Source organism: Panthera onca, chromosome C1, assembly GCF_046562875.1.
Source record: "Panthera onca isolate mPanOnc1 chromosome C1, mPanOnc1 haplotype 2, whole genome shotgun sequence".
Taxonomy (NCBI): Eukaryota; Metazoa; Chordata; class Mammalia; order Carnivora; family Felidae; genus Panthera; species Panthera onca.
In genome coordinates, this window is record NC_138346.1 from 75309699 (window position 1) to 75334641 (window position 24943).

The 24943-nt window shown below is 39.1% G+C and overlaps 1 protein-coding gene across 5 annotated transcripts in view; it reads right to left on the reverse strand.

The window, feature by feature from the left end:
- The window catches only part of GPD2 (glycerol-3-phosphate dehydrogenase 2), a 220863-nt gene that overhangs the window by 16937 nt on the left and 178983 nt on the right, over positions 1 to 24943 (reverse strand). For all 5 annotated transcript variants that reach the window (XM_078451287.2, XM_078451288.2, XM_078451286.2 and 2 more), the window contains exons 7-9: positions 20444 to 20608; positions 19470 to 19614; positions 12330 to 12523 (exon numbers count right to left, since the gene is read on the reverse strand). In XM_078451287.2, the coding sequence (XP_078307413.1) occupies positions 12330 to 12523; positions 19470 to 19614; positions 20444 to 20608 (504 nt within the window). The remainder of the gene's footprint in view (positions 1 to 12329; positions 12524 to 19469; positions 19615 to 20443; positions 20609 to 24943) is intronic.

Below are 24943 nucleotides of genomic sequence, written 5' to 3' on the forward strand. Positions count from 1 at the left end.
AAAAAAAGAACCTGAAAAAGTTTAACTAGCCCAAAGCAAACATTTTATAAATGGTAGAACATCAGAACCCAGTTCTTCCCGATTATAAAGTTCATATTCTTACCCACTAAATGTACCCACCATCTTTCGACTTTTGACAGTCTTCATGCCCTTTTTCTTCTCTCATCCCATTATCTTTTTAACTGTCACAAAAACAGGTATACTGGCTCCTCCCAGTATAGACACGCAATATTTGTGTTACAGTGTATGGAAGGTCTTTAAATATTCAAGATACCATGGAATTTCTCTTACTGTCTCTATCAAAATACAATCAGCACTCTGTACCAAGAATTCATGGAATTTACAATAGAATTAGACAGCTGTTGCAGAGCACTCATTACTGAACTTAAAGATGGCTAAAGAGAGTAGCCTAGTTGTGGTTCTCATGCACCGTGAGGTGCAAGGCCAAGACCCAAGGGCAGAGTTTTCAGAATCCACTCTTCTTTACCCAGATCAGCTTTAGGAATGGCTTAGCCCCTTTCTTCTCCACTCTACACATCAAGGAGATGACCTCATGTACCAGTCCAACAGCTGCCAAATGATATAGACTATGAGGGAGTGAATGCTTACCTGGTCTTTCTGCACTTACTTTCATAAACCAGTTAAATTATTCCTGGATAATGGAAGAGTAAGTGGGGGGTGGGGGGGGGGTGGAGGTTCCTGGGTGGCTCAGTTGATTAAGTGTCTGACTCTTGGTTTTGGCTCAGGTCATGATCTCAAGGTTCATGGGATCACATCGAGCCACCATATTGAGCCCCCCATTGGGCTCTGCACTAACAGTGCGGAGTCTGCTTGGGATTCTCTCTCTCCCATTCTCTCTGCCCCTTCCTCTCTCTCTCTCTCTCTCTCTCTCTCTCTCTCTCTCTCTCTCTCTCAATGATCTCATGATTCATGGTATCACATTGAGCCACCGTATTGAGCCCCCCATTGGGCTCTGCACTAACAGTGCGGAGTCTGCTTGGGATTCTCTCTCTCCCATTCTCTCTGTCCCTTCTCCGTGCTCTCTCTCTCTCAAAATAATAAATAAACTTAACAACAACAACAACAACAAAAATGCTTTAAGAAGAGTAAGTGCAATTTTACTTCTACCATGACTTGGGATCAGGTGTTACCTCCTTCATCTAATTCCCAGCTATTGAAAAGTTGACTGTAGATAGTCTTTCAAACATCAAGACAATGGGAAAACTGGGTATCCACGTGCAGAAGGATAAGCTCAAAATGGATCTAAGATCTATACACAAAAGCTAGAAAGATACAGCATTTAGAAAAATATATATATACAGGTCTACATGACAGGAAGCTTGGCAATGATTTCTTGTATATGATCCCAAAGGCACAGGCTAAAAAAGAAAATAAAAGACAGAGATAAAACAGATTTCTCAAAATTAAAAACTTTTGTGCATCAAAAGACAGTATCAACAGAATGAAAGGGTAACCCATGTAATAGGAAAAAAAAAAAATTTGTAAATTCTATCTCTGTCAAGGTGTTAGTAATCAGAATATATAAGAACTCTTGAAACTCAATAACTAAAAAAGACAATGTGATGAAATCTGGGCAAAAGATTTTCAAACATATTTCTCCAAAGATCTCCAACTGGCCAATGAACACATAAAATGATGCTCAACATCACCAACCACTAGAAATGCAAATGAAAACCACAAGGAGACACAGCTTCACGTCCATGGGGATGGCTATTGTAACCAATCACAAAAAACAGAAAATAACAAATGTTGGGCGAGAATTGTGGGAGAAAGTGGGATAGCCTTGGGCATTGCCGACGAGAAGGTTAAGATGCTGCAGTCAACTAAGAGTAAGTGCATGGCATTTCCTCAAAAAGTTCAACATAGAATCACCACATGATCTAGCAATTATAATTCTGGGTACATACATACCCCAGGGAACTGAAAGCAGGGAAAATTTGTACACCTCCACGTTCATAGCAGCATCATTCATAATTATCGAAATATGGAAGTAACCCAAGTGACCACTAATAGATGAATGGATAAATAACATGTGGTCTAGGGGCACCTGGGAGGCTCAGCTGGTTAAGTGTCCAACTTCAGTTCAGGTCATGATCTTATGGTTCGTGAGTTCGAGCCCCACATCAGAAACTGCTGTCAGCACAGAGCCCACTTCAGAAACTCTATCCCCCTCTCTCTGCCCCAACCCCATTTGTGCACCCACTCTCTCTCTCCCTCTCTCAAAAGTAAGTAAGCATTTAAAAAATGCTAATAACATGTGGTCTAGACACACAATGCAATATTATTAGGCTTTAAAAAGTAAGGAAATCCTGACACATGCTACCTTGAAGACATGCTAAGTATAATAAGTCATTCACAAAAGAACAAATATTGTATGGTTCCATTCATATGACATACCTAGAGTAGTTAAACTCATACAGACAGTAAGTAGAATGGTGATTAGCAGGGGGTGGGGAGGTGGTATATGGGGAGTGAACGTTTAATGGGTACAGAGTTAGGGAGGATAAAAAAGTTCTGGAGATTGATGATGGTGATAACTGCACAAAAAGATGCATATATTTAATGCCACAGAACTGTATACTTAAAAATGGTCAAACTGATAAATTTTGTAATATATATATATATTTAATCATAATTTTTAAAAAAAAATCAAGACAAAAGGAAAAATTGACAAACTTCAAGTCTCAGAAGATTAAGACAGAATTTTACATATAATACAGAAGTTTCAGGACCCCTACAGCCCATGCCATCCCCAGCCTTAGTTCAAATTAAAATCTCTCATTCAGGGGAGCACATTTTTATGAGCACTGGACAGTGTGATTTTAGATCCCACTCAATGCTTGGTAGCGTGCCCTTGTACAGTGAACCTCCTGTGTTTATACACAGCACTACCTGAAAAGTATTTAGAAAATATCCAGCAGACTCTTTATGTAAAGAGCTACAAAGACTCCTTGAAATGATTGGAATAGTCTAATTATTACTTTATTATTATTATTATTGTTTACAAAGTGCCTAACCAAGTACCGGAGAAAGACCCTAAAAACAAGTTCTACTGAGCGGCAACTGGTTGGCTCAGTCAGTTAAGCGTCCAGCTTCGGCTCAGGTCATGATCTCACAGTCCATGAGTTCAAGCCCCCCATCAGGCTCTGTGCTGACAGCTCGGAGCCTAGAGCCTGCTTTGGATTCTGTGTCTCCCTCTCTCTCTCTGCCCCTCCTCTCTTTCTCTCTCTCTCAAGAATAAACATTAAAAAAATTAAAAACAAGTTATACTGAATGATAGATAATCCCTCCATCTTTATCTCAAATGGAAAAAACAGATTTCTGGTAAAGACAAATTCAACTAGGTAAATTTGGCATGATTTAATACAGCTCCTTGAGGGCCACACTCTTTTTTTTTTTTTATTATTTCATTTTTTTTTATTTTTTGAGAGTCACAACCTTAACACGACTATAATCTGAAAGAAGAGGCACCCGTACACGTCTACAGTGGTGGTTAATCAAATCCATATCTAAACATGGGATGCGAAAAAAAGAAGAAACATCATACACTGATGCAGAAAGCCCAAGGCTTCCAGTCTTGTTAACTGGAGACCTAAGGGAGTCTGAATGCTGGGATTCCATTTCTAAACCTGCTCCTCTGATATGTGTAATTTCTTCATTAGGTTTAATCCTGATGGCTTCCATGGAAGGAGGGTTAATTCTTGCTTCACGCAATTCCACAAAAGTCTTGTGTAACCTCAACACAAATCATGCAATGTTTTAATCTTTACAAAAACCCTAATTAGGAAATTACCGCTATTTTCCATTAGAGTTCAAATAGCCCTCTGAGTCAAAAATAAACCTTAGCCAACCACATACAACGTCACTGTGGTCACCACAAAGTCTGCAGCGTGTGTCTGTGAAATTCCTTAGGTAGCCACACTGATCAGGAATTTGGCTCCAACTTTTAAAGTCCTCTGACTGGTTTTAAAATTATTTGATGGAAAATGAGACTCTCTAGAGTAAATCTGTAACATATGCAAATCTTCTTTGTGCAAATGCTTTACCTTTTTTTTTTTCTTTTTTCTTTGCCTTTTCTGGTATATCAGCCAGAAAAACACATCTGTAAAATTGCATTGTTGAAAACAAAAAGGCCAAACTAAAATATCCAAGGTTTTCATTCATAGAGGAATATTAAATAAAACAATGTGTATACTGACATCATTTTTAATCCTTACTCTTGATGTTGATACTCAAAAAAAGAAAACACTACCAAAAGAGTTCATAATGTGTTAGGAAACTTAATTTACTTTATATCTTAGCGTTCAGCTTTTTAACCTCAGACTTATATCAGATAAAATTGGGATTAAATTGATTTAAAAAGATTTTTTTTAATGTTTATTTTTGAAGGAGAGAGAGAGACAGAGGGAGAGTGGGGGAGGGGCAGAGAGAGAGGGAGACACAGAATCGAAAGCAGGCTCCAGGCTCTGAGTTGTCAGCACAGAGCCTGACGCGAGGCTCAAACCCACAAACCTTGAGATCATGACCCAAGCCGAAGTCAGATGCTTAACTGATTGAGCCACCTAGGCGCCCCAGGATTAAGTTTATTTTAAAAGATACATGTAAGATAAATAATCAAACTTTAAATCATATTTAAAATATGAATCAGTCTTTATGGTCTGCAGGATTTTTACAGTATTAGACCAGAGAGTGGTTGGATCAGGCTGTCTATCAGTTTTCTCCCAAGCTTTTTATTTTACTTTTTTTTTAATTTTTGTAATGTTTATTTAGTTTTGAGAGAGGGAGGGAAAGGTGGGGAGGGGCAGAGAGAGAGGGAGACACAGAATCCGAAGCAGGCTCCAGGCTCCAAGCCATCAGCACAGAGCCCACCGTGGGGCTTGAACCCACAAACTGTGAGATCATGGCGTGAACCAAAGTCAGATGTTCAACTGACTAAGCCACCCAGGTGCCCCAAGTTTTCTCCCAAACTTAAGATTTAATGATTTTTGTGGATTATGCAAAATGCTATTTCCTGCTGAAGGATAAAGTGGTTGTACCTCTCCACCACTGGAATTAAGTAATGACTGGTCAGGGACATCGGTATAATCTATGTCCATAGGGCAGAGCATAGTTAAACACACAAAACATGAATTCTAACCTCTTGTATAAAAGACAGCAACCAACTGAACTAACATATTTCTCTCCTTATCACCTATTCACCCACAGTGGAAACCTTGCACTTTGTTAAACAAACCCTAATTAAAGTTGTCTGATGAAAGAGATTCACAAGCAGTGGACAGAATAGAGAATCGTTAAGATACCTTTTAATTCTGCCTGAAACTGCTACAGCCATATTGTAACCATAGAGGAAACAACCGCAGGATAAAGCCAACTTGGAGGGTGGGAAGGTGAAGAGAAATAAGGGCCCTGTGCCTTAGACATCGCAGAATCACTGAGTTCATCACCTCTTGAGCCTTCTTACTGCTGGAGGTTTTTTGGGTTTTGTTTTTTTTTTAACAAGATAATAAATTTATTTTATATAACAAAAAAATACAGACTCAGCAACTCTCTTAAATCGAGTATTTCCTTCTCTAAAAGTATATATAAATACCTCTAGATTCTGTACAGCAGCACTGTTCCTTAGACTTTCTGCAGTGCTGGAAAGGTCCTCTATCCACAAGGTCCAATTCGCTAGCCACCAGCTGCATGAGGCTATTAAGCACCTGAAATGTGGCTCGTGTGACTGAGGAACTGAATTTCAAATTTTATTTAATTTTAACTAATTAAAAATGAAATTTCCACATGATATGCATATGCACAGGCTATGCCATTACACAAGGCAGCTCTAGAATAAAAATCCCCTAGTAATAAGTAGATCTCAGCCTGGTCCTGGGAGATCATCAAGCTGGGGACCTTCCACAGGGCCACCTTGCCCACAACTCTAATTGAGCATCCTTTCGGTGAAATTTGACTGCATTTCCTTGGCTCAGGAGAATACAATCTGCTATAATAGTGTGCTTTCCCCGCAAATACTTTACTGTCCCAACATGTTCCACATTTATCCTTTCAGAGTATCCTTCTCTCCTACTCATTTCATGAGTTAATGGGAAATGAAAAATATTTTTACTAAATTAAGCATTCCTACCCTCAAGTTCTTACCCAGAAATCCTTTCTGTCATTCAGGTTGCAGCCAAGAGTAAGTAGTGGATATCACCCTACTTTAAATTCTCCAAGGTATGATACATGAAGAAGATAACTCAAACCAAGGCCTTTATGCGTCAGAGCTCAAAAATTCATCTTGATTTTTTTTGGTTCTCCTACTACCAGGATAGCTGAACCATATTTCATTACTGTTTCATTTTTCCCACCAGGTTGAAAGTCTTCAGCAATGTCAATTCTAATATTTCCCAGCACCCCAAATACTCCATCAAGTATGGGTCACGTGTAGTGATCAATAAATATGAAGCGGCACATTAAAACATTCTGAACTTCTCATGTCAAGCAAGAACAGGTGACGTTACAAAAATCAAAAGAAATAATGTATTTGGGCCTCGGAGCCAATATCCCAGGCTGTAAGTAAAGTACCTAATGACTATATATTTAAACAATCGGGTAGTCTCTTTTAACATAAATGAGTGCTTTAATAAAACAAGATGACAGGAAACAACACTACTGTTAAAGTTGGGAAAAGTCCTCATTAAACACCACTCGTTAGACCGATTCACCCAGATGGCACTCGGTTGATTTTTTAAGTGCCAAATGCCCAGATGTTACAAAACCCACGTACCTCCACGGTGTATAAAAGTACTTGGCACTATTTTCAAAAAAGGTGTTGTCAAAATAAAATAGTCCTTTTACCATCGTGTTTGAGAATTATTTTTATTGCAATCCCAATGCAGGTTTTAGCATGTATAATATATAAAGAGTAAACTCTCAATAATAAAGTTAAATAGGCATTTTTCACAGCTGGCTGAAACGACTAAGTGCTGTGTAATTGTTTCAAATTATAATGAATATTTTTACTCTTAAAACCTTGGCAAGACAAGGGTTTGTTTTAAAAATTAATAGACAATGAAGCCCACAGGATGTGACCATTAAGAGCTAAATGTGTGGTTTTGCTTCACGTGAGTTATTTAGCCACACGTTCTGGGGCGTTCTTTCTCATGTTTGCCGCTTTCCAAAAGAATCAATAAAAAGCATGTGAAAATATCTAAATGAACACAGGGGAAATAGTGTCAGAAATCAATACGTCTCTACCAGCATGTTTAACCTGCTGAAATGAAGTGTTAATCACAGAAATAAGATACCATATTACATTTATAAACTAATGAAACTAGAAAAAGCAAAGCGTGTGACACTATAATTAAACAGCTGGAAGACGTCCAAGCCTGTGTAAGTTGATAACCCTGGTACAATCTCTGGCAGTGAAAAGGCAGGTCTGCAGCGAGTTGATACGGCCAGCTTGGTTGTTAATTGAATAACCGGCAATCTATAAACACTACTAATTGCGTGTGTGGGAACCTGTGTACAACTAAAGACGCTGCCTGAAGGAGCACTCCAGAAAGCCTGCGTGAATAAAGCGCTCGGCAAATCTTCTGTCTCGCTCGATCCCTTTGAGTCAGAGCTTGGTTCCCCCACTGCATCCTTCTGATTAACCTCTACACGGCAGACTTAATGATATATTTTTCAAAAGATCGTTTTTCTTCCTAACCCCGCTAGGCACCGCACAACTGTCAATGCCCCATTTCAGAAAAGAACAAACAAGTCATCTAGAAAATTCAGCCTGTGAATGGAAAGCTTTCGAAATCGTAAAAGAAGACATGGTCTTATTCCCAACAGGCAAAATGCTTTTCAGAATTGTTGCGACGCGTTTTGCAGAAATGTGGCAGCTGCTGAGAACAGCACGGAGTGTTAAGATTTGACACTTTTTTTTCCCCCCCTTCCTTAAGGATATAGCCATTTGGGGAGGCTCGGAAACCGTTGTCAGAATTTTACTTATTCATCCATTTAATAAATCCTTTTAAGCTGATTATGTCAACCCTGGTGACTGCAAAACATTTCACAACTACGGCTCTAGGATCTAAACAAACTTTTTATTTTTTAGGTCTGTAGAGAAGACCGCTTGGCCCAAGGGATTAGTTATGAGATATGACACCCCTTCCAGCTTAACATTCAGATCCAAATAAGGCCAGTCTAGAGCAAAGGTCATTATCATTCTGCAAGTGTCTAGCAGCTTCCAGAAAATGAATTGAGAGACTTAATCCACTCCCTGGTGGATATAATACCACATCATAAAACCCGGGACTACCAGCGAGAGTTCTGTGCGGTACTTAGCAGTGCAAGTATTACAGCTGGACTGACTTGGCCTCATCGTGGCTCCAACACGAACAAACTGGGGGCTAGGAAGCCTCAAGTCATGGGGCCTCGGTTTCTGCGTCTGTAAAATAGGAACTGGGGCCTCGGTTTCTGCGTCTGTAAAATAGGAACTGCAGGGTACATCTCGTAATGTCGTCATGAGGAACCAAAGAAAAAATGAGGGCGACGTGCTCAGTAGAGTGTCTTGCATGTAGAAAAGTGCTCAGGAATTGTAGGGTTTTAAAAAATAAAGCATGCATTACCCATTACAGACAAACGGAGAGATCAAAATACGTGCACAGCACCAGCCTGTGGCCAAATAACTGGGTAGTGTCTGAAGCTGAGTTTCTCTCTTCCATTTCATCAGGATGGAAGAGACATCGAATTGCACCAGAATTCCTTGGAAAAAATAACAAACTTGAACGTCTCCACTTTAAGACACAGACATATATTAGCAAACTGCGTTCTATCCAGACTGAGGGTAACGCCTCACATATGAGACCTTCGGTCAACTAGAAACAAAGATGAAAACAAACTATAAGGAATCATTACGAATTAATTGTTTTAAAAAGAATAAGTTGGTAAGTCAGAAAGGTGTGATAGATGGTGTGCACAGGGAAATAAATGCAGTATGTGAAACGGCTGTCACCTTTGCTTTCACACCAGATATTTGCTGCTTAGAGAATTTTTAATCTCAAGAGTCCCCAGGCTGCTAGAAGAAAAGGCCGGATGTACACCGTTTAGATATTAATTTCAGCCACTTTTACCAAAAATCACAATTGGCAAAAAAAAACCCTCTTTGTTACTTTTACCAAGTAACCTAACAAAAGGCATGCTAAGTGACAAGAAGTTACAGACCAACCAAGCCCCGGCAGGTATTGCTAAGTCCTCTGTCCATTCACAGAAGAAAGTGGGGGGTGGAGGGGGTACACGATTCAGTCTCTGCTACAGCCCAAAGGCTCATTTCACTGGTGGAAATCCTCACCTACAACACGGGCACAGTGGCCTTTTGGAACCTGCACCTGTTCCCAGTATATCCAGCCTCACAGCACATATAAGCAGCTAGATTTCTCATCTTACTGCATTTGAACTTTAAGAAGCTGGAAACTGTCAACAAAGAGCTCTCTGCTCTTGAATTAATTTTACTTCTTGCTCCAACAATCCAAACTTCCTGCTCTTAGGGCCCAATATCAATCCACTTTTAGCTAATATGGTACTCAGGTGAATGCAAAATGTAGCAGGATTCGTTAACAATAATCATTTATACATTAAAATACAATCATATCCAGAGGCACCTGGATGGCTCAGTCGGTTAAGCGTCTTGACTTCGGCTCAGGTCAAGATCTTATGGTTTGTGAATTAGAGCCCCACCTTGGGCTCTGTGCTGACAGTTCAGAGCCTGGAGCCTGCCTCAGATTCTGTGTTTCCCTCTCTCTCTGCTCCTACCCCGCTCATGCTCTCTGTCTTTCAAAAATGAATAAACGTTAAAAAAAAAAATACAATCATATCCAGATGAAAGTCCTCCTAGATTTCAAAAGAAAGTATCTAGCTAAAATTACATTGCATTTTGAATACTTGAATATGGATATTAAATAAGGCATGACCATTTCCCAAATAACTGTGTGCGTGTATATGAGTGTGTGAGAATACAGACATTAGTCACACAAATCTCAGTTATGAGTGTGTATTATACCTGTACCATTATTGTAGATCCCAGAGACGTCACTCAAAATTAAAATGTATCCATTACTTGAAATCAGAAGAAACTACCTCTATACAATATGGATCATTCAATTAAACCAGGAGAGTCCCCTGAACAATTTTTTTTTTTTTTTTTAAGGAAGTTTGCTTGTTTATAAATGTGTGATCACATGATGATAAAAAATCCCTTGGGGAAAAAGGATTCATGGACTTTAGTGAGTCACATCAAGAAATAAATTGTGGCTTTGCATGTCCTCCACTGAAGCCAACATTATAGAAGATTCCTGACACAAAAAGATGAAGACTATATATTTTTCAAAATCTAAAAATTTCTACCTTAATATAAAAAGATTTTCAAACTGCTACCAGCATCAAAAACCCTGAAAACACCTATTACTAATTTATTTCATTTCAACCCCGTATTGAGGGGCATACCAGATAGACAACAAGCTTTGTGGCTGAATAAAGAATCCTTACCCTCAAGGAGCTGCAAGTGAGAATACACCTTAGACTCCTGCCTATATATAACATTGTGATATACTAGACCACCGTTCTACTAAAGTTTGGTGGTTTCCAAAGGGGAAATAGTATTTTGTCAAAATGAGAAGGTGGGGGAAAGGGCATCCCAGAGCAAGGTTTCATCCTAAACAAAGCATGAGGTTGAAAAGTGCACGAACTGATTTGGAGGCGATAAGACCACAGAAGGCACAAAGGTGGAGTACTGAATAGAAACCTGCAAAGACAAGTTGTGGAGAGCCTTAGAGATAGTTTAGAGCCAAGCCAGATAGCTTAGAATTTCTCTGAAAGTCAATGAGGAACATCCAAGGGATGTTTTTGAGCAGGGAAGTGATGGTGAGAATGGTGTTTCAGGAAGAGGGTGCTGATGGAAGGGTGAGACAGGGTGGGAACCGGGACCTGACCTTGGGAAGCCAGTTAGAAGGCCAGGGCAGCTGCTTGAGTGAGAAATGACATAGGCGTGACCAGGACAATGAAGTGAGAGGGGATTTACAGGGTACTGCAAAGTGAGCACAGATAGGAACTGGACTGAATGTGCAAAGAGAAGGATCCCCGAAGATGAGAGGGGCGCCTGGGTGGCTCAGTCCGTTAAGTGTCCAACTCTTGATTTTGGCTAAGGTCATGATCTCACGGTTGGTGAGTTGAGGCCCTGCATTGGGCTCTGTGCTGACAGGGTGGAGCCTGCTTGGGATTCTCTCTCTCCTCTCTCTCTGCCTCTCCCTTGCTCTCTCTCTCAAAATAAATAAGCATTTAAAATAAATTAAGACTATTAAAAAAAAAAAAAAAAAGAAGGCCAGCATGCTATTTCTGGCTTGGGTGACTGGATGATAAGGCTATTAACTGAGATAGGAAATAGAGAAGGACAATGTTAGGAAACTTCAGGAACTAGCTGGGATAAAACATATTCATTATATATATGCAGTGGAGAAAATACTATTAACATCCAAACTAAAAGTAAGTATGCCCTGGTTAGCATGAAAAAGAAGTTAACTTTGGCTCTTTCAATTAAAAAAAAAAAGCATACTGGGGCACCTGGGTGGCTCAGTCAGTTAATCTTCCAAATTCTCCTCAGGTCGTGATCCCACGGTCTGTGAGTTCGAGCCCTGCATCGGGCTCTGTGCTGACAGCTCAGAGCCTGGAGCCTGCTTTGGATTCTTGTGTCTCCCTCTCTCTCTCTGCCCCTCCCCTGCTCACATCTGTCTCTCTCTCTCTCAAAAATAAATACACATTTAAAAAAATTAAAAAATAAATTAAAAAAAAAAAAGCATACCTATCCTACTTAGTTAAATCCACTGTCAACACTACTTTTCATATAGAAATGCTCAAGAAGCTCTCAGATTATATAGCTCTATCCTCTCATTTTTTGATTAATTATTTCCTAAGGATATCCTGTATCTGTAAATCAGATCTTCCTGAACTCTAGAAATTAAACTGCAATGCAAACATGTCATGCTCTTCTCAGAGAGCACAAGTGTTTAGAGCTCACGTATGGCTTGTGTACAGCCATTAGAGATGGTCAGAAAATGACTGCGTGAGGTTCGTGTGGATGTAGAAAGCAGGGGGGGGGGGGTACCAAGAAGCTGCTTCACATTGTGGTATAATTTAGTCCCCATAAACCTTCCAGAAGAAGTGGTCAGTACAGAAGAGTCAGGTGTGAGGAGGACTCAGACCTTAGATGTGGCAGTTACCAGTAAGAGCTGGGATGGGCCGGGAGATAGAAAAGAAGGAAAACAAACTCAAAGGAATGCATAAGTTACCTTCAACATCACAACTCAGGTAGTTACGCACTTCGTTCAAAATGAAATTGATATCTTCTTCCGAAGGGATGGGATGGTGTGTAATATCCGTTGGAGTGTCGGTAGTGCCGGCTATTGTCATCTTTTGCCAGGGTAAGAAGAAAATTACTCGCCCATCGCTGGTTGCTGGGTCAAGCAGTCCCATGCTCTCTGGGCTGATGTAAAAAGAAGGGTTACAGATTTCTGAAATTAGCAGAAGTTTAATCCTTAATCTGCAGTCTAAAAAACTACTTTATTCACTAATTCTCATAGAAGCAAACAAGAAACACATGAACTATTACTTTAGCTGCCGATACTCTAGCCTAGAAATTCCTAAAAGAAAAAAAAAAATAATATTGGTAACAGAAAAAGAAGGGAGCATGTGTGATATTAAAACTCACAGCTCAACCAGCCCTCTCCATCTCAACAACGCAAGGTTAATTAAGAAAGTGGACTTCACTTTCCAATTGTTTGGGTTTTTATATTCTTTGGACCATTCACATCAGATAATGTCAGCAGGGATAAGTGTCTATAATTCCTTTTGTGATGGTGAATTAAGGATTGCTCTTCAACCTTTTTTCAAGTCAGTGAAAAGTATTTTCCTTGGACATTTGACATTTGACACATCTTTCAGTGGAAGGTCTCAGAAGTACATGAGAAAAGTGAAGGCTCTAAGTTTCTAGCAACTAAAATGTGATCAGAAAAGTTCTTTACTTCTTTGTACCTAGATGAACTTACACCACTTCACCAAATATGAAATTTCTTACTTTACTTCAATTTTATAGAAATCTCAAGAAGTGCATCAATGAGAAAAGGGCTGGGTTTTCTACTATTACATAAATAACAGTGAATGAGGGCAAGGTCAAAAAAGGGAGAGGAATATCTTAGCAATGACAGTCTTTAAACAGACATAAGAGGCTAATGTATTATGCTATTAAATCAAGGTTCGAAGATGCCTCTTTTGACAGATTACATAAAATCTTCCCAAATATGAGTCAATAATTTTCACTAACACATACTTAATATTTTAAAACCAAATTATAAAACACACCAGAAATAATAAGCAACTAGAAATATTAACAAAACCTGTCCAGTTGTCTCATTAAATCAGAAACTATTGTTTTCATGCATTCATGAACCATTCAAAGAAATTTGGAGAAGTTGAAAAAGGGGTGGGATGATCTTAAAGTGTCATGTTCAAACAGTTAGGCCCTACCAGTCTTCAGAGAGCTGTTTCAGTCTGACTGAATTCTCATAGCAAGCCAATGTTAAAGACATTTTCAGCTTCTATTAATGAAATTTCTTAAATAGAAAACACAATTCCATTTGGTTTAAATAAATTTCAAGAAGTCCCTCCTATACCCGTAAATTTAAAAAAAGTGTAAACTTTTTATGTTTATCATTCCTCTGAAAAAACTTAAAAAAAAAAAAAACTCATATTGATTCAATTGTATAAGGGTGAGGGCCTAACAAGTGCTTAAAAGTAAACAACAATAATTTATTTCATGAAAAAGAAATCTAGGGATACCTGGCTGGCTCAGTGGGTAGAGCACGTGACTCTTGATCTTGGGGTCTTTAGTTAAACCTCATGTTGGGTATACAACTTGTTCAAAAAAAAAAAAAAAAAGAGCTACAAAATTACTTGAAAAAAAAAAAAAAGAAATCTATAGTCAGCTTAGCATATGCATCTTCTTTATGTAAACCACAAAGAGTGTAAGGCTTTTGTTGCAAAGACCCATGAGTCCCATGAAATGCTGCCATTTCTTTTTTTTTTTTTTTTTTAATGTTTATTTTTTGTGAGGGAGAGAGAGCAAGCACACAGGGGAGGGGCAGAGAGAGGGGGAGACACAGAATCCAAAGCAGGCTCCAGGCTCTGAGCTGTCAGCACAGGGCCCGACATGGGGCTTGAACTCACCAACCGTGGGGTCGTGACCTAAGCTGAAGTCAGATGCTTAACTGACTGAGCCGTGACTGAGTACCGGAAATGCTGCCATTTCTACAGAGCCTTTGTAGAAAGAACCACTGTCTACAGGATCCGTGAGAGACACGGAGAGAGTGGGCCACAGTCCTACTTAACATACGCAAAATGCATCAGAGAAGTGGGTCAATCATTTAAACCTTCAGCTAAGATTTCATCTTCATTCAGGGTTGAAGGAAATAATTTTACTTTCATTTTTATATATTGAAAACTATAAGTATCGAATATTTTATATTTTTTTCTTTGTGTTTCTCCTAAGACTCTCTTAAAAAAAATCTTAAAAGACACTAGTTAATTACGTAGTTTGTAAGCAACTGATTTGATCCTGGGTTAATATGCCCTTACATTAAATCAGTCACTTTGGGGCTGGGAATTAACTCATTCAGAGTTCAAGCTTTCAATCTGATAAATAGTACCATGTTGAAACAAAAGAATAAACTGCATCTCCTAACATTTAAGGAACAAATTATATGTTGGTATATTTTATGCATGATCATTTTATAGAGCAGATATCATATGAGGTACTTAAGTAACTCAATAAACCTGACAAAATTTTGCATAAAATTATTATATTCAACAACCTAGACATGAAATGCTATTAGGAAAGCACAACTACTGAATCCTTTAAAAAAAACCTTCCAATGCAATAAAAGCAGTTTAAAGGGTGAAGGTGATGGTTACCAACACACGCATAACTGGATCCTGTAGAGAATCAACTGCTTAAGTGAAGACATATGTGTCAAACATAAAATTAACAAGCACAGAGGGAAGACAAAGCTAGTAATGAATGGTATAAAAATTTAAGAATCCACTTGGAAATACCTTTCATCAGTTCTAAATTACCTAATTCATACTCTCCCTTAGGGAAACGTTTGTTTTCTTATGAAGGATTAGTTCTGCAAGGTCACACTAAAGTTTGAAAATGGGGAGCACCTGTAGTGATGGTCTATACGGGACAGGGACACGTAGGTCATTCCTCAATATGTCTGATTCACCGACATCAGGAGGAAAACCACGCTGCTAATTTACGTGTGCGTCTAGGATTAAACATAATGAACATTTTTCTCAAGCAGACCACTGCCTTCCTCAAGTACCCTTATTTCAACTGAAATCAATTTATTGTTAACTACTTAGCAACCAGTGTTAGAGCTAACAGTACGCACACAGCAATACAGAAACAACAACAACCACCCCCACCACAACAACACCCCCCAGAAACCTGACTTCTTGTCAGGGGTAAAAAAACACCTATAGGTAGAAGGAGGAGATGATTATTTTCATGTGTGTAAAGTCATCGTGCATTGTGGCTGCTTTAAAAAGAGCATCTAACCGCAACTCTGATGGAAATTTCAGGTTTGTTCTTCATGTAAAAACTAAACAACACCTTTAAAATTAAATGATTTCTGTGTTCTGGGTTTTTGGAAACTGAAATAATGCAAACAAAAAAAGTCTGCTACCATGGCACATGTCTTTGAGGGTCATAACAAGGTTAACAAATGCCATAAAGATACTCCCAAAACAGCCCAACACGACATACACATGGTCCTTGCCTTACATTTAGCAGCCTACACTCAACAAATCAGTGGCTACTGGACTCACTGCATATCTAAACTGATCAGGTTCTAGTGGAAATGTTAGACCTTAAGGTGCCACCACCCAGTGTATGGGGCAGCCCAGGAGGTCTGACTCATCCCTGAGGGCCAAGTGGAACCCTCGAGCTATAACTGAGTGTGACTGACTGATGAGCCCAGGCAGTCATTTCAGTCTGACATCTCCCAGCCCCACCCAAGAAAGTGAATTGATATGGAGAGCAAAACCAGCCCTCTGGGATGGCTGCAGGTCAGGGCTAGAAGGGAATAAACCCTTAATCCAGGCCAGTATCCAAAACTAAGGAGCTCATCTGCAGCAGACTCTGAGCAGGAATTGGGCTGCAAACCACTCCCGGAAGGTTTCTGACAGGAGGTATAGCGGTTATAGTTCAAGGTGCTAAAAATGGGGACATTAATTCCTCCCAAAGTAGCATGAGATCACTTACTGCATCTGAAGCAGGCCCAGCTGTAACTCACACGTTCACGATTTATGGGGAGGTGCCCTGAAGCTAATGACAAATTCTGGGGATTAAGAAAGGCATCCTGTTTTGAAAATATTACATCCAGGTGATATATATTTATATTTCTTTAAAAGCACCTATCTACTCTGTTATTAGCGTATTATAAAGTTTAGTACAGAACTATATGGTGTAGCATTACCTCTTTCATGTAAAATGTTTAAAAGGATAGACATTTGTGCAAGTATGAACACACGGTTTTACAGAAGCAATCATAGGAAGTGTTACTGATTACCAGAGAACAACTGAAATGGGGAATAAGGCAGGGGGGCGTGAGAAAGAAGAGAGAGGCTCTCACTTTTCCTTTTGTGTCCTTCTATTTTCTACAGCGATTACTTTAACACACTTATTTTTATATACATGGGTTATCTGAGCAATAAAATGAAGAATCATATTTTGTTTTCATAGTTTCACTTTTCTATATCAAAAATATCCCTTATAGGTGTTACATTGAATTTTGACTTTAAAAAAAGCAACAATCTCTATTTGGTCAAGTTAACACAAAAAAGTTAGTAGGATTCATTCAGGAAATATTTACTGGTCACTATTAGACACTGCATGAAGAGCAGTCAACAAAATAGATACAACGGATCGCAGGATCATTGCCAAAATGTATACAAATCAGGTACTACGTTGAGATAAGGAACCAGAAGCTGAAAGAAGTAGCTTGCCAAGGCCAAACAGTCTGTAAGAGGTAAAGTGGTGAACATCAAGTACTACATCAAGGTATCAGCTTAATTTACCCCCTGTCTCCCCATTTTAATGATGGGCAAACTAAGGTTTACAAAATTCAAATGGCCTGCCCCAAATGATATCTATTAAGTGGCAGAATTAAATTAGGGAATAATGAATCCTCTGACATCGCAGGACAATAGTGAAGAAAACATGAAACATAATAACACATGAGGATATACTGAATCTACTAAGATCTAAACAAATATGCAAATGTGTGTGTCTGTAGCGTAGGTCTTATATCCATAGCCTAAAAGATATTAAAGAAAAAAACCCCTCCAAAAAAACCCTTATAAACTAGCTGTCTTCGCATATTTTTAATCTAATACAAAATAGATGCATATGATTATGAATGAAACTATTGTTGAAAACTTCTCTATATACAAGAAACATTTGCATATTTACATGTATTTACTTCTCTACTTTTCATTTAACAAAACTCCGGTTCCAGATTTTAAAACTCTATTAAGTACTGCTACATAAAGTTTTATTATCAAGACTGAAACACCTTGCTTTCTTTAGTCCTCAATTAAAATACTAATGATGGTCTACTTATCACACATAGACATTTAAAAATGAGACAGAAATCTTAGAAGTTGGTGGATAAAAAATGGACTTTCATATTTTTTTTAATAGAAGTGTAATATTTTTCTTGGTAGAAGTGAATTTGGTACAAATTAGGTGTATCCTGGAGTCTTTTTGGGAAGATTTGGTTATTGAAAAACTGATGAAACAGCAGCATCACATAACATAGCAGGATAGCATCCCAGGAGAATGTAGATATTAAACAAAATACAGATTCTGTTCATCCATTTAATCAAATATTAAAAGACTGATATAACTTTACAGAAATGTATTAAAACATGGAAGAGATCACTCTCATCCTAACCACGTTACCTAGAAATTACCACCTTTAACTGTTACCCATAATCGTATTACCTAGAGATAATCACCGTTAGTATTTGATGTATTTCCTTGTAGTCTTTTTTTCTATATTTACGCAGTGTTGAGATCACATTACACATTTAATCTTACATCCTTCATTCTAAACTAACAGGGTATCGTTACTGTTTTCCTAAAACGTTAAAGTTATTTATAATTACAAGTTTTAATGACTATATAATATTCCCTTGTGCAGATATGCCACAATTAACTTATCCATTCTATTAAGGTTAGCACTTAAGGAGTTTCTAATATTTTTCAACTATAGATAATATCATAGTGAATACCAGGAGCATAGATCATTACTCCATCAAAATTACTAGTTTGCCTACTGGATTTACCACATATGGAGATAAAAATGGTATGTTCCATACTCTCGTCATGGTTACATGATTTTTTTCCACAGAAGTCTTGAAATGTCCATGAGATCCAATTATAATTAATTTCTTAACTAAAACCCTCTAAATGTTTCTTTTTTAATTTGTTAAAAATTTCAAAAATATAATAAAAAAGAATAGTGCAATGTGCCCATCAGTCAAGTTCAATGAATTTCAGTGAATAGGTATCTTTGTTTCATCTCTCTCCCTACCCATTTCTCCGACAATTATCTTTGTTAATATGAGAGATCAGAAATCACATCCAATTTGACTTGCTGTGACAGTTTTCACAACGCATTTCAAAAGTCATAAACATAAGAGTACACGAGAGGTCCTCATGTTCAGATTCTTCATAAGCCAATTTGAGTATTTATAAAATTATGTTTTTAGTGTTTTAATTAAAATATGCCCTTCGTGGAATTTTTTTTTTTTTTTTTTACAAAATTCACCCTTAATATTTTAATTAACATTCAAAAACACTAAGGCGTATTTTCTGAAGGTGAGTACCCTGAAGAAAGTACAATAGATCCCAAATCATTAACCCCTAGAAGTGAGTATTGCCGTAAAAGCTAAGAAATTCCCAAGTCTGGATTGTATTTTGTGTTTTGGAAGAGTTCCTTTGCTTATTTCTCCTCATTTTGAACAGGAAGCTAGACCATCCAGTAAGAAAAGTGGGCTGAGGGGCACCTGGGTGGCTCAGTTGGTTAAGCTTTGGAATTCAGCTCAGGTCACGATCTCAGTTTGTGGGTTCGAGCCCCGCATCGGGCTCTGTGCTGGCAGCTCGGAGCCTGGAGCCTGCTTCGGGTTCTGTGTCTCCCCCTCTCTCTCTGCCCCTTCCCAGCTCGTGCTCTCGCTCTCTCACTCTCATTGTCTCTCTCTCAAAAATAAATGAAGAAGCTTTAAAAAAAAAAAAAAGTGTGCTGAAAGAATAAATGCAACCGATTTCCTGTCCCCCTTGCAAGGGTGCCGAGTTGGCACACAGTTACCTGTAATAACCAGGCATCACAATGTGGACACCAGCGCTCGGCTGGCAGATAGCTGCGGCGTTCTTATCATCCATTTTGCGCACGGTGTCTGTGAAAGGTCCCGTAGCATTGATAACGCATTTGGCTCTCACATCAAATTCCTGCCCTGTGAAAGAAAGCAGCATCAATCACACACCCCATTTGTTTCCCTGCTCACCGATGCTTTGGGTTATTAATTTACCTATAAAGTTAACCTATGGCGAAGTACACTGTGCACCACACGAAGGGACACGAGCAGCCAGAGTTACTGAAAAGCCACACAAAGGGCTTGCATCCGAGTCGGTCTACCCAACACAAGTCCAAATCGAAGAAAGAACGTGCCACTTCGTCATCTCGGTTCTCAGTCTATTTTGCAAAGTGCCCGGCATCTGAGCGCCAAACGTGAAGAAAGCCGGGTGAGTAAATAATCCGCTTTCTCCCTAAAACTCAAATGTGTAAACAGCGCTGCCGTGAGACAACATAGGTCTCAGTGTTGGTTTTGTTCAAGGAAACGAGGTGATTGTGAAGCTCTGCCTACGTGGCCGCAGAACCAGGACAAGAATGGAAAATCCAACCAAAGGTAAAGTGATTGACTCTAACGATGTATAAATGCACTGCCTGTGTCACTTACTTTGAAACTTGGCATGCTTATTTAATTTTATTAATAACATGTTTTTGTCCAGAAAGCGGAATACCTTCCTAGCTGTGGGAATTTTGTGGGCATTTATTATTATCATTATCATTATTGTTATTTAACACAAAGGGGAAAAATTGCCAAGTACCACAAGGGAAAATTTTCATGTTAAACCAGTCATTGTTGACAATAAGGAATATAATTAATATGACTCTGAAATCTGGCTTAAATAAAAGAGAAGTGACAGAAAAATTATGATTCAGTCATTACATCGGCGAGGCAAGATGCTAAGAAAGACCTTCCCGCTAGGGCCTCGGCTTACCTGTGAGCACGTCCTTACACCGTGCACCGCTCACTCGCTCTTTCCCCGTGTGGGGGTCTGTCTTCTTGAGCAAGCTCACAACCTCCATGTAATTGGCTGTGGCAGCCCCGTACCTGGCAGCAGTGAGGGCAATGGCAAGGTTCATCCGTGCATCGTTGTGTTGTCCTGCAGCAGGGGAAAGCATCAGAGGAGGGACAGGAGTCACCTCGAGCCACAGACTGGTGGAACAGAAGTGTGTCACAACAGATATGTCACATCTGTCCCTGTCACCCAGAATCTACATGATGGCTGGTCAGCTCTATAGGGCATGATTTAAAAATACATGGTCGTTCTCGGCCAGGCATTTACCTGCCATTTCACCAAGTGCACTTTTGTATACCGCCGAAAGGGCAAAAAATACCCCTTTCGTACGGAGCTCACATCAATTAGCTGAAAGTTAAGAAGTAAGTAATTATTCTCGCAGCTCAGGAACATATGTACATGTCAGACTTTTCCTAATACAGACAACCCGTATGCATGAAAGTGAAGCAATTCAAAACCTCAGAATATTTGACACCCCAACTGGTGTTGATTAACAATTTTTATGAGTATGTGCTCTATCTAATATTCAAAATCAAGAGCTTAATCCCCCATAGAGCATCTCTATGCATTCTATAAAAGGATTTTTCTTGGTTTGACTCTTGATCAGAGCTCCTTAAAATGTAACATTTTTTTTTTAATCACACATAAAAGGTAAGAAATTAAGCAGGGCAAAATTTAATTACAGAACAATTCCTACCTGTATTGTTAAAGATTTATTGCTGAAAAATCCTAGTTAAAGAAAACTAAGAGGGAGGTGAAGGGGGGGGGGGTGGGGGAAGATGATTAATCACTTTAAAATACTGGCATCACTAGAGACGTTTTCTATTTATTATTGCCAGTGGAGTTCACGCTGACCAGGAAGAATTACTCTACATTGCAGGGGCCAGGTTCTCTGTGCCCTGAATAATTAATTACTCAGGGCTAGATGTATTGAATCAGGGTTCAAATTCCCACACACTGGGATCAGTTCTATCAAGATAATACTGATAAAGGGATGAATTTGTAATGGATATTGTTGTTGATTTATGTTGCCAGCATACCAAACATTTAGTATAAATGGTTTATGTAAAGTTTCTTCCTTGTGATTCCGCCTGTGCAGGGCCAGAAGCCCTGCACAGGTAATCTGTTCCAGCTAAAAGGGCAAAGTTATAAAGAGAGAATCAATGACTAAAGATTCTGCCACCCCTCCCCACAAACATCTTATTCTAAAACTGCTGAACTAATACAATCAGCCAAGAGCCTTTCCCTCTCCATTAAGTCCTCTATCAGTAGAGAACATACATTAAACTTCAACATGCAGAATAAGGGGCTATTTCATCCCAAAATTAATAGAATGAAAGTAGAGGAAGAAAGGAAAACAACAGCGGCGGTAGCTGAATTCAGTGGGAAGAAAGACTGGTAGCATTTGTATCAATTTCAACTCAGTTTGACTCTAAAGTTGCTATTAAAATAGCAGACACATTTAAAGTTAAGTCTAAGAAACCAACTTCTATTAATGTAGGGCTCATTTAAAATTGGAATATGTTCCACCAAGTTAAATGCATGCAAACAGACCAAAGACACTGAGAATTCCATTATAGATCTTATCTCTAAATTAAAGAGAGTACCCATCCTATCCAATCCTTCTGGGAGATTTATGTACCTAACAATGAAACACCCAGGGGCGCCTGGGTGGCGCAGTCGGTTAAAGCGACCGACTTCAGCCAGGTCACGATCTCACGATCTCGCGGTCTGTGAGTTCGAGCCCCGCGTCAGGCTCTGGGCTGATGGCTCGGAGCCTGGAGCCTGTTTCCGATTCTGTGTCTCCCTCTCTCTCTGCCCCTCCCCCGTTCATGCTCTGTCTCTCTCTGTCCCAAAAATAAATAAAAAACGTTAAAAAAAAAAAAAAAAAAAAAAAAAAAAAAAAAGAAACACCCTATGGGCAGTACAAGAAATCCAAGCCATGTTTGTAAGGTAGCAAGCCTCACACCCCACCAGGTGTGCCTTGATTTACACACTGGACAAGTCTCTGGAAAGCCATGTGTATATTAACTCTCTTAAATCCTACACAGAAGTCACTATTGAAAGGGACCAGGCAGAAAACCCATTTGTTAACTGACAGATTACTTCATAAAGCAGTGTATCTATTACACAATCATCCAGTAACAAAACTCTAAGCTTTGAACACACAAAATCTCTCTTTTAATACCTTATCAAAATATAAAGTCTCACTGGAACAGCATTGGTATACTTGATCAAGCTCTGTTGCTTCTATACTAAGAAATGCCTCAATTAATTTCCAAATCCTGAGACTTTTAAGGTAAACAAGATCGTCCGTTCAAAGTGTGAGGAGGAAAGAAGCTTCTTTGGTCCTTATCTCCCATGCCCACCCACCCTGCTACCCAGGAGCCCCTGCCTTGACCCAAATCAGCATGGCACTTATGAAGGACGGCCCTTCCTGGGATGATCCTCACCTGCCATAATTCTTCCACTCCCATTATACTTACTACTTAGGATTGTTACATTTTTGCAACTCCCTCAACATTCATGCCACTTAACACCTTCTTGCGTTTGTCCACGCTAATTCTTCTGGCTGAAATTCTATTCTGGAAGCTCTGGAAAACTCCTCTTCATCCCTTGTGACCTGGTTCAAATATCCCCTTGAAGTCTCACCATATCTGAGTCCCTCCAAGGCAAAGTTGTTCATCCCTTATTCTGAGTCAATATCACATCTTGTATATACATTTTTAGTAGCCCTTATGATATTATGTTCAGCCATGTATCCATCAACTTAAAGAAATAATAAGCTTTGATTATGAGTCAGGGACTGACATAAATGCAGAGAACATACTGGTGAAGAGACACAGGGTGGTCGCTCTTCTCCCAGAGCTCACCTCCCACTGTAGTCACCAGACAATTTCCCACCTCTTCATCCCACTCACGGCAAGGCAGAAAGCCTTTCTCATTCATTTTTTTTTTCTTTTTTTCCCCCTCGTTAGTGCCAAGCACAGAACAGGTATCCAGTATGTATTAAGTTTAGCCAAATTCCATTCTGTGAGTTAAATAAACAGGTTAATTTATAGCCTTAGATTTACAGTCTCATAGATTTATATAGTCTTTAAAAATAAAGAAAATAGTCTTTATATATATATATATATATATATATATAAATATTCTTTAGAGAGTTATAGTTGTGTATCTAATAATGGATTGTTTTTGTCTCGTGTTAAAGAAACTTCAGACATCAATAAGTTGGTGGCAAGAAATTTGAGAGAAGCAGATAAACCTCAGAAATGTGGAAAATCTGAACTTCAACCCAAACTAGTCCTTATATTTAAGTTGAATAAGTGTGACAGGAGGAGAAATGGTGATGAATGATTCCCTTAAGACTGACCCCACATATTTCCCCTGGCTCTGCAGGGGAGTGCAAACACAGCTACTGTAAGTTCTTAAAAACCGAGGAGTCAGCAGTTGGACTTTCCTCCAGGCCCCGGGAGCTCACATCTCCACCCAGAAGTTCCCTTCTCTGCGGACATTCAGTTAATTCATGTACCTCCTTGGATTCCTGGTAGCTCTCCTCCCCAACACACATTCAATTCACCCTTTATCCTGAGATACCCAGATGCTCTCAGTGTATGCTTCCTGGAAGAAATGGTAAATTTCCACTATTCTTAACTAAATTCCCCCTCCAACCCCCTTTGCTGACATTTTGAAAGGTATCTATATGCCTCCTGTAATTTTGTGTCTGGAGACAACGTTTTTGACAACATTGCATGTCACTGGAATGTGATACAATCATCTCAACTCCCCCACCCCATTGATCTGCTTATTAAGCTTGGATTTTCCAATCCGCTTCCTGAGAGCCAGGCAACATGATACTACTCACGGATCAGTGAATAGCTTTACATTGGCACTGACGCAAGGGCCCAGACGGGGACTGTGAAAATCTGTTTCCTACTCTATTCTCCTTTTGCGCTTGAAATCTCACATATGTGCACATACTGAACTTACAACTCGTGTGAGAGGAAGCTCCGAAGAGGTGGAAGGTGTAACTGTTTTCCCTTGTTTAGAAAAACACAATATTAAATCAACCTACCCAAAAGAATGAAGGTCAGTGGCGGTAGAGAATGATTTTGCCTTAATTCTCCATGGCCCTGCGTACAGGATAGTGAGAGGTATTTTACGTGAAAAGTGTTTTAGAATGTGATCGTGGAAAAGATAGGCCTCAAACGTAAATATTTTGGAGACTAGCAGCATCGCTGTCCTCAGAGGGTTTCAGAGTTTAGCAACTAAGTGAACATGCAAAATAGCTGGAAAAAAAAAAAAAAAAGATATAATCCCTGAATGTGTAAAGGATGTGAAGAATGAGTAAACACACAAAAACCCTAGGTAACAAATTTCCTGGCATTTTCCTGGTTGTGCAGATCTAAAATTCTATGA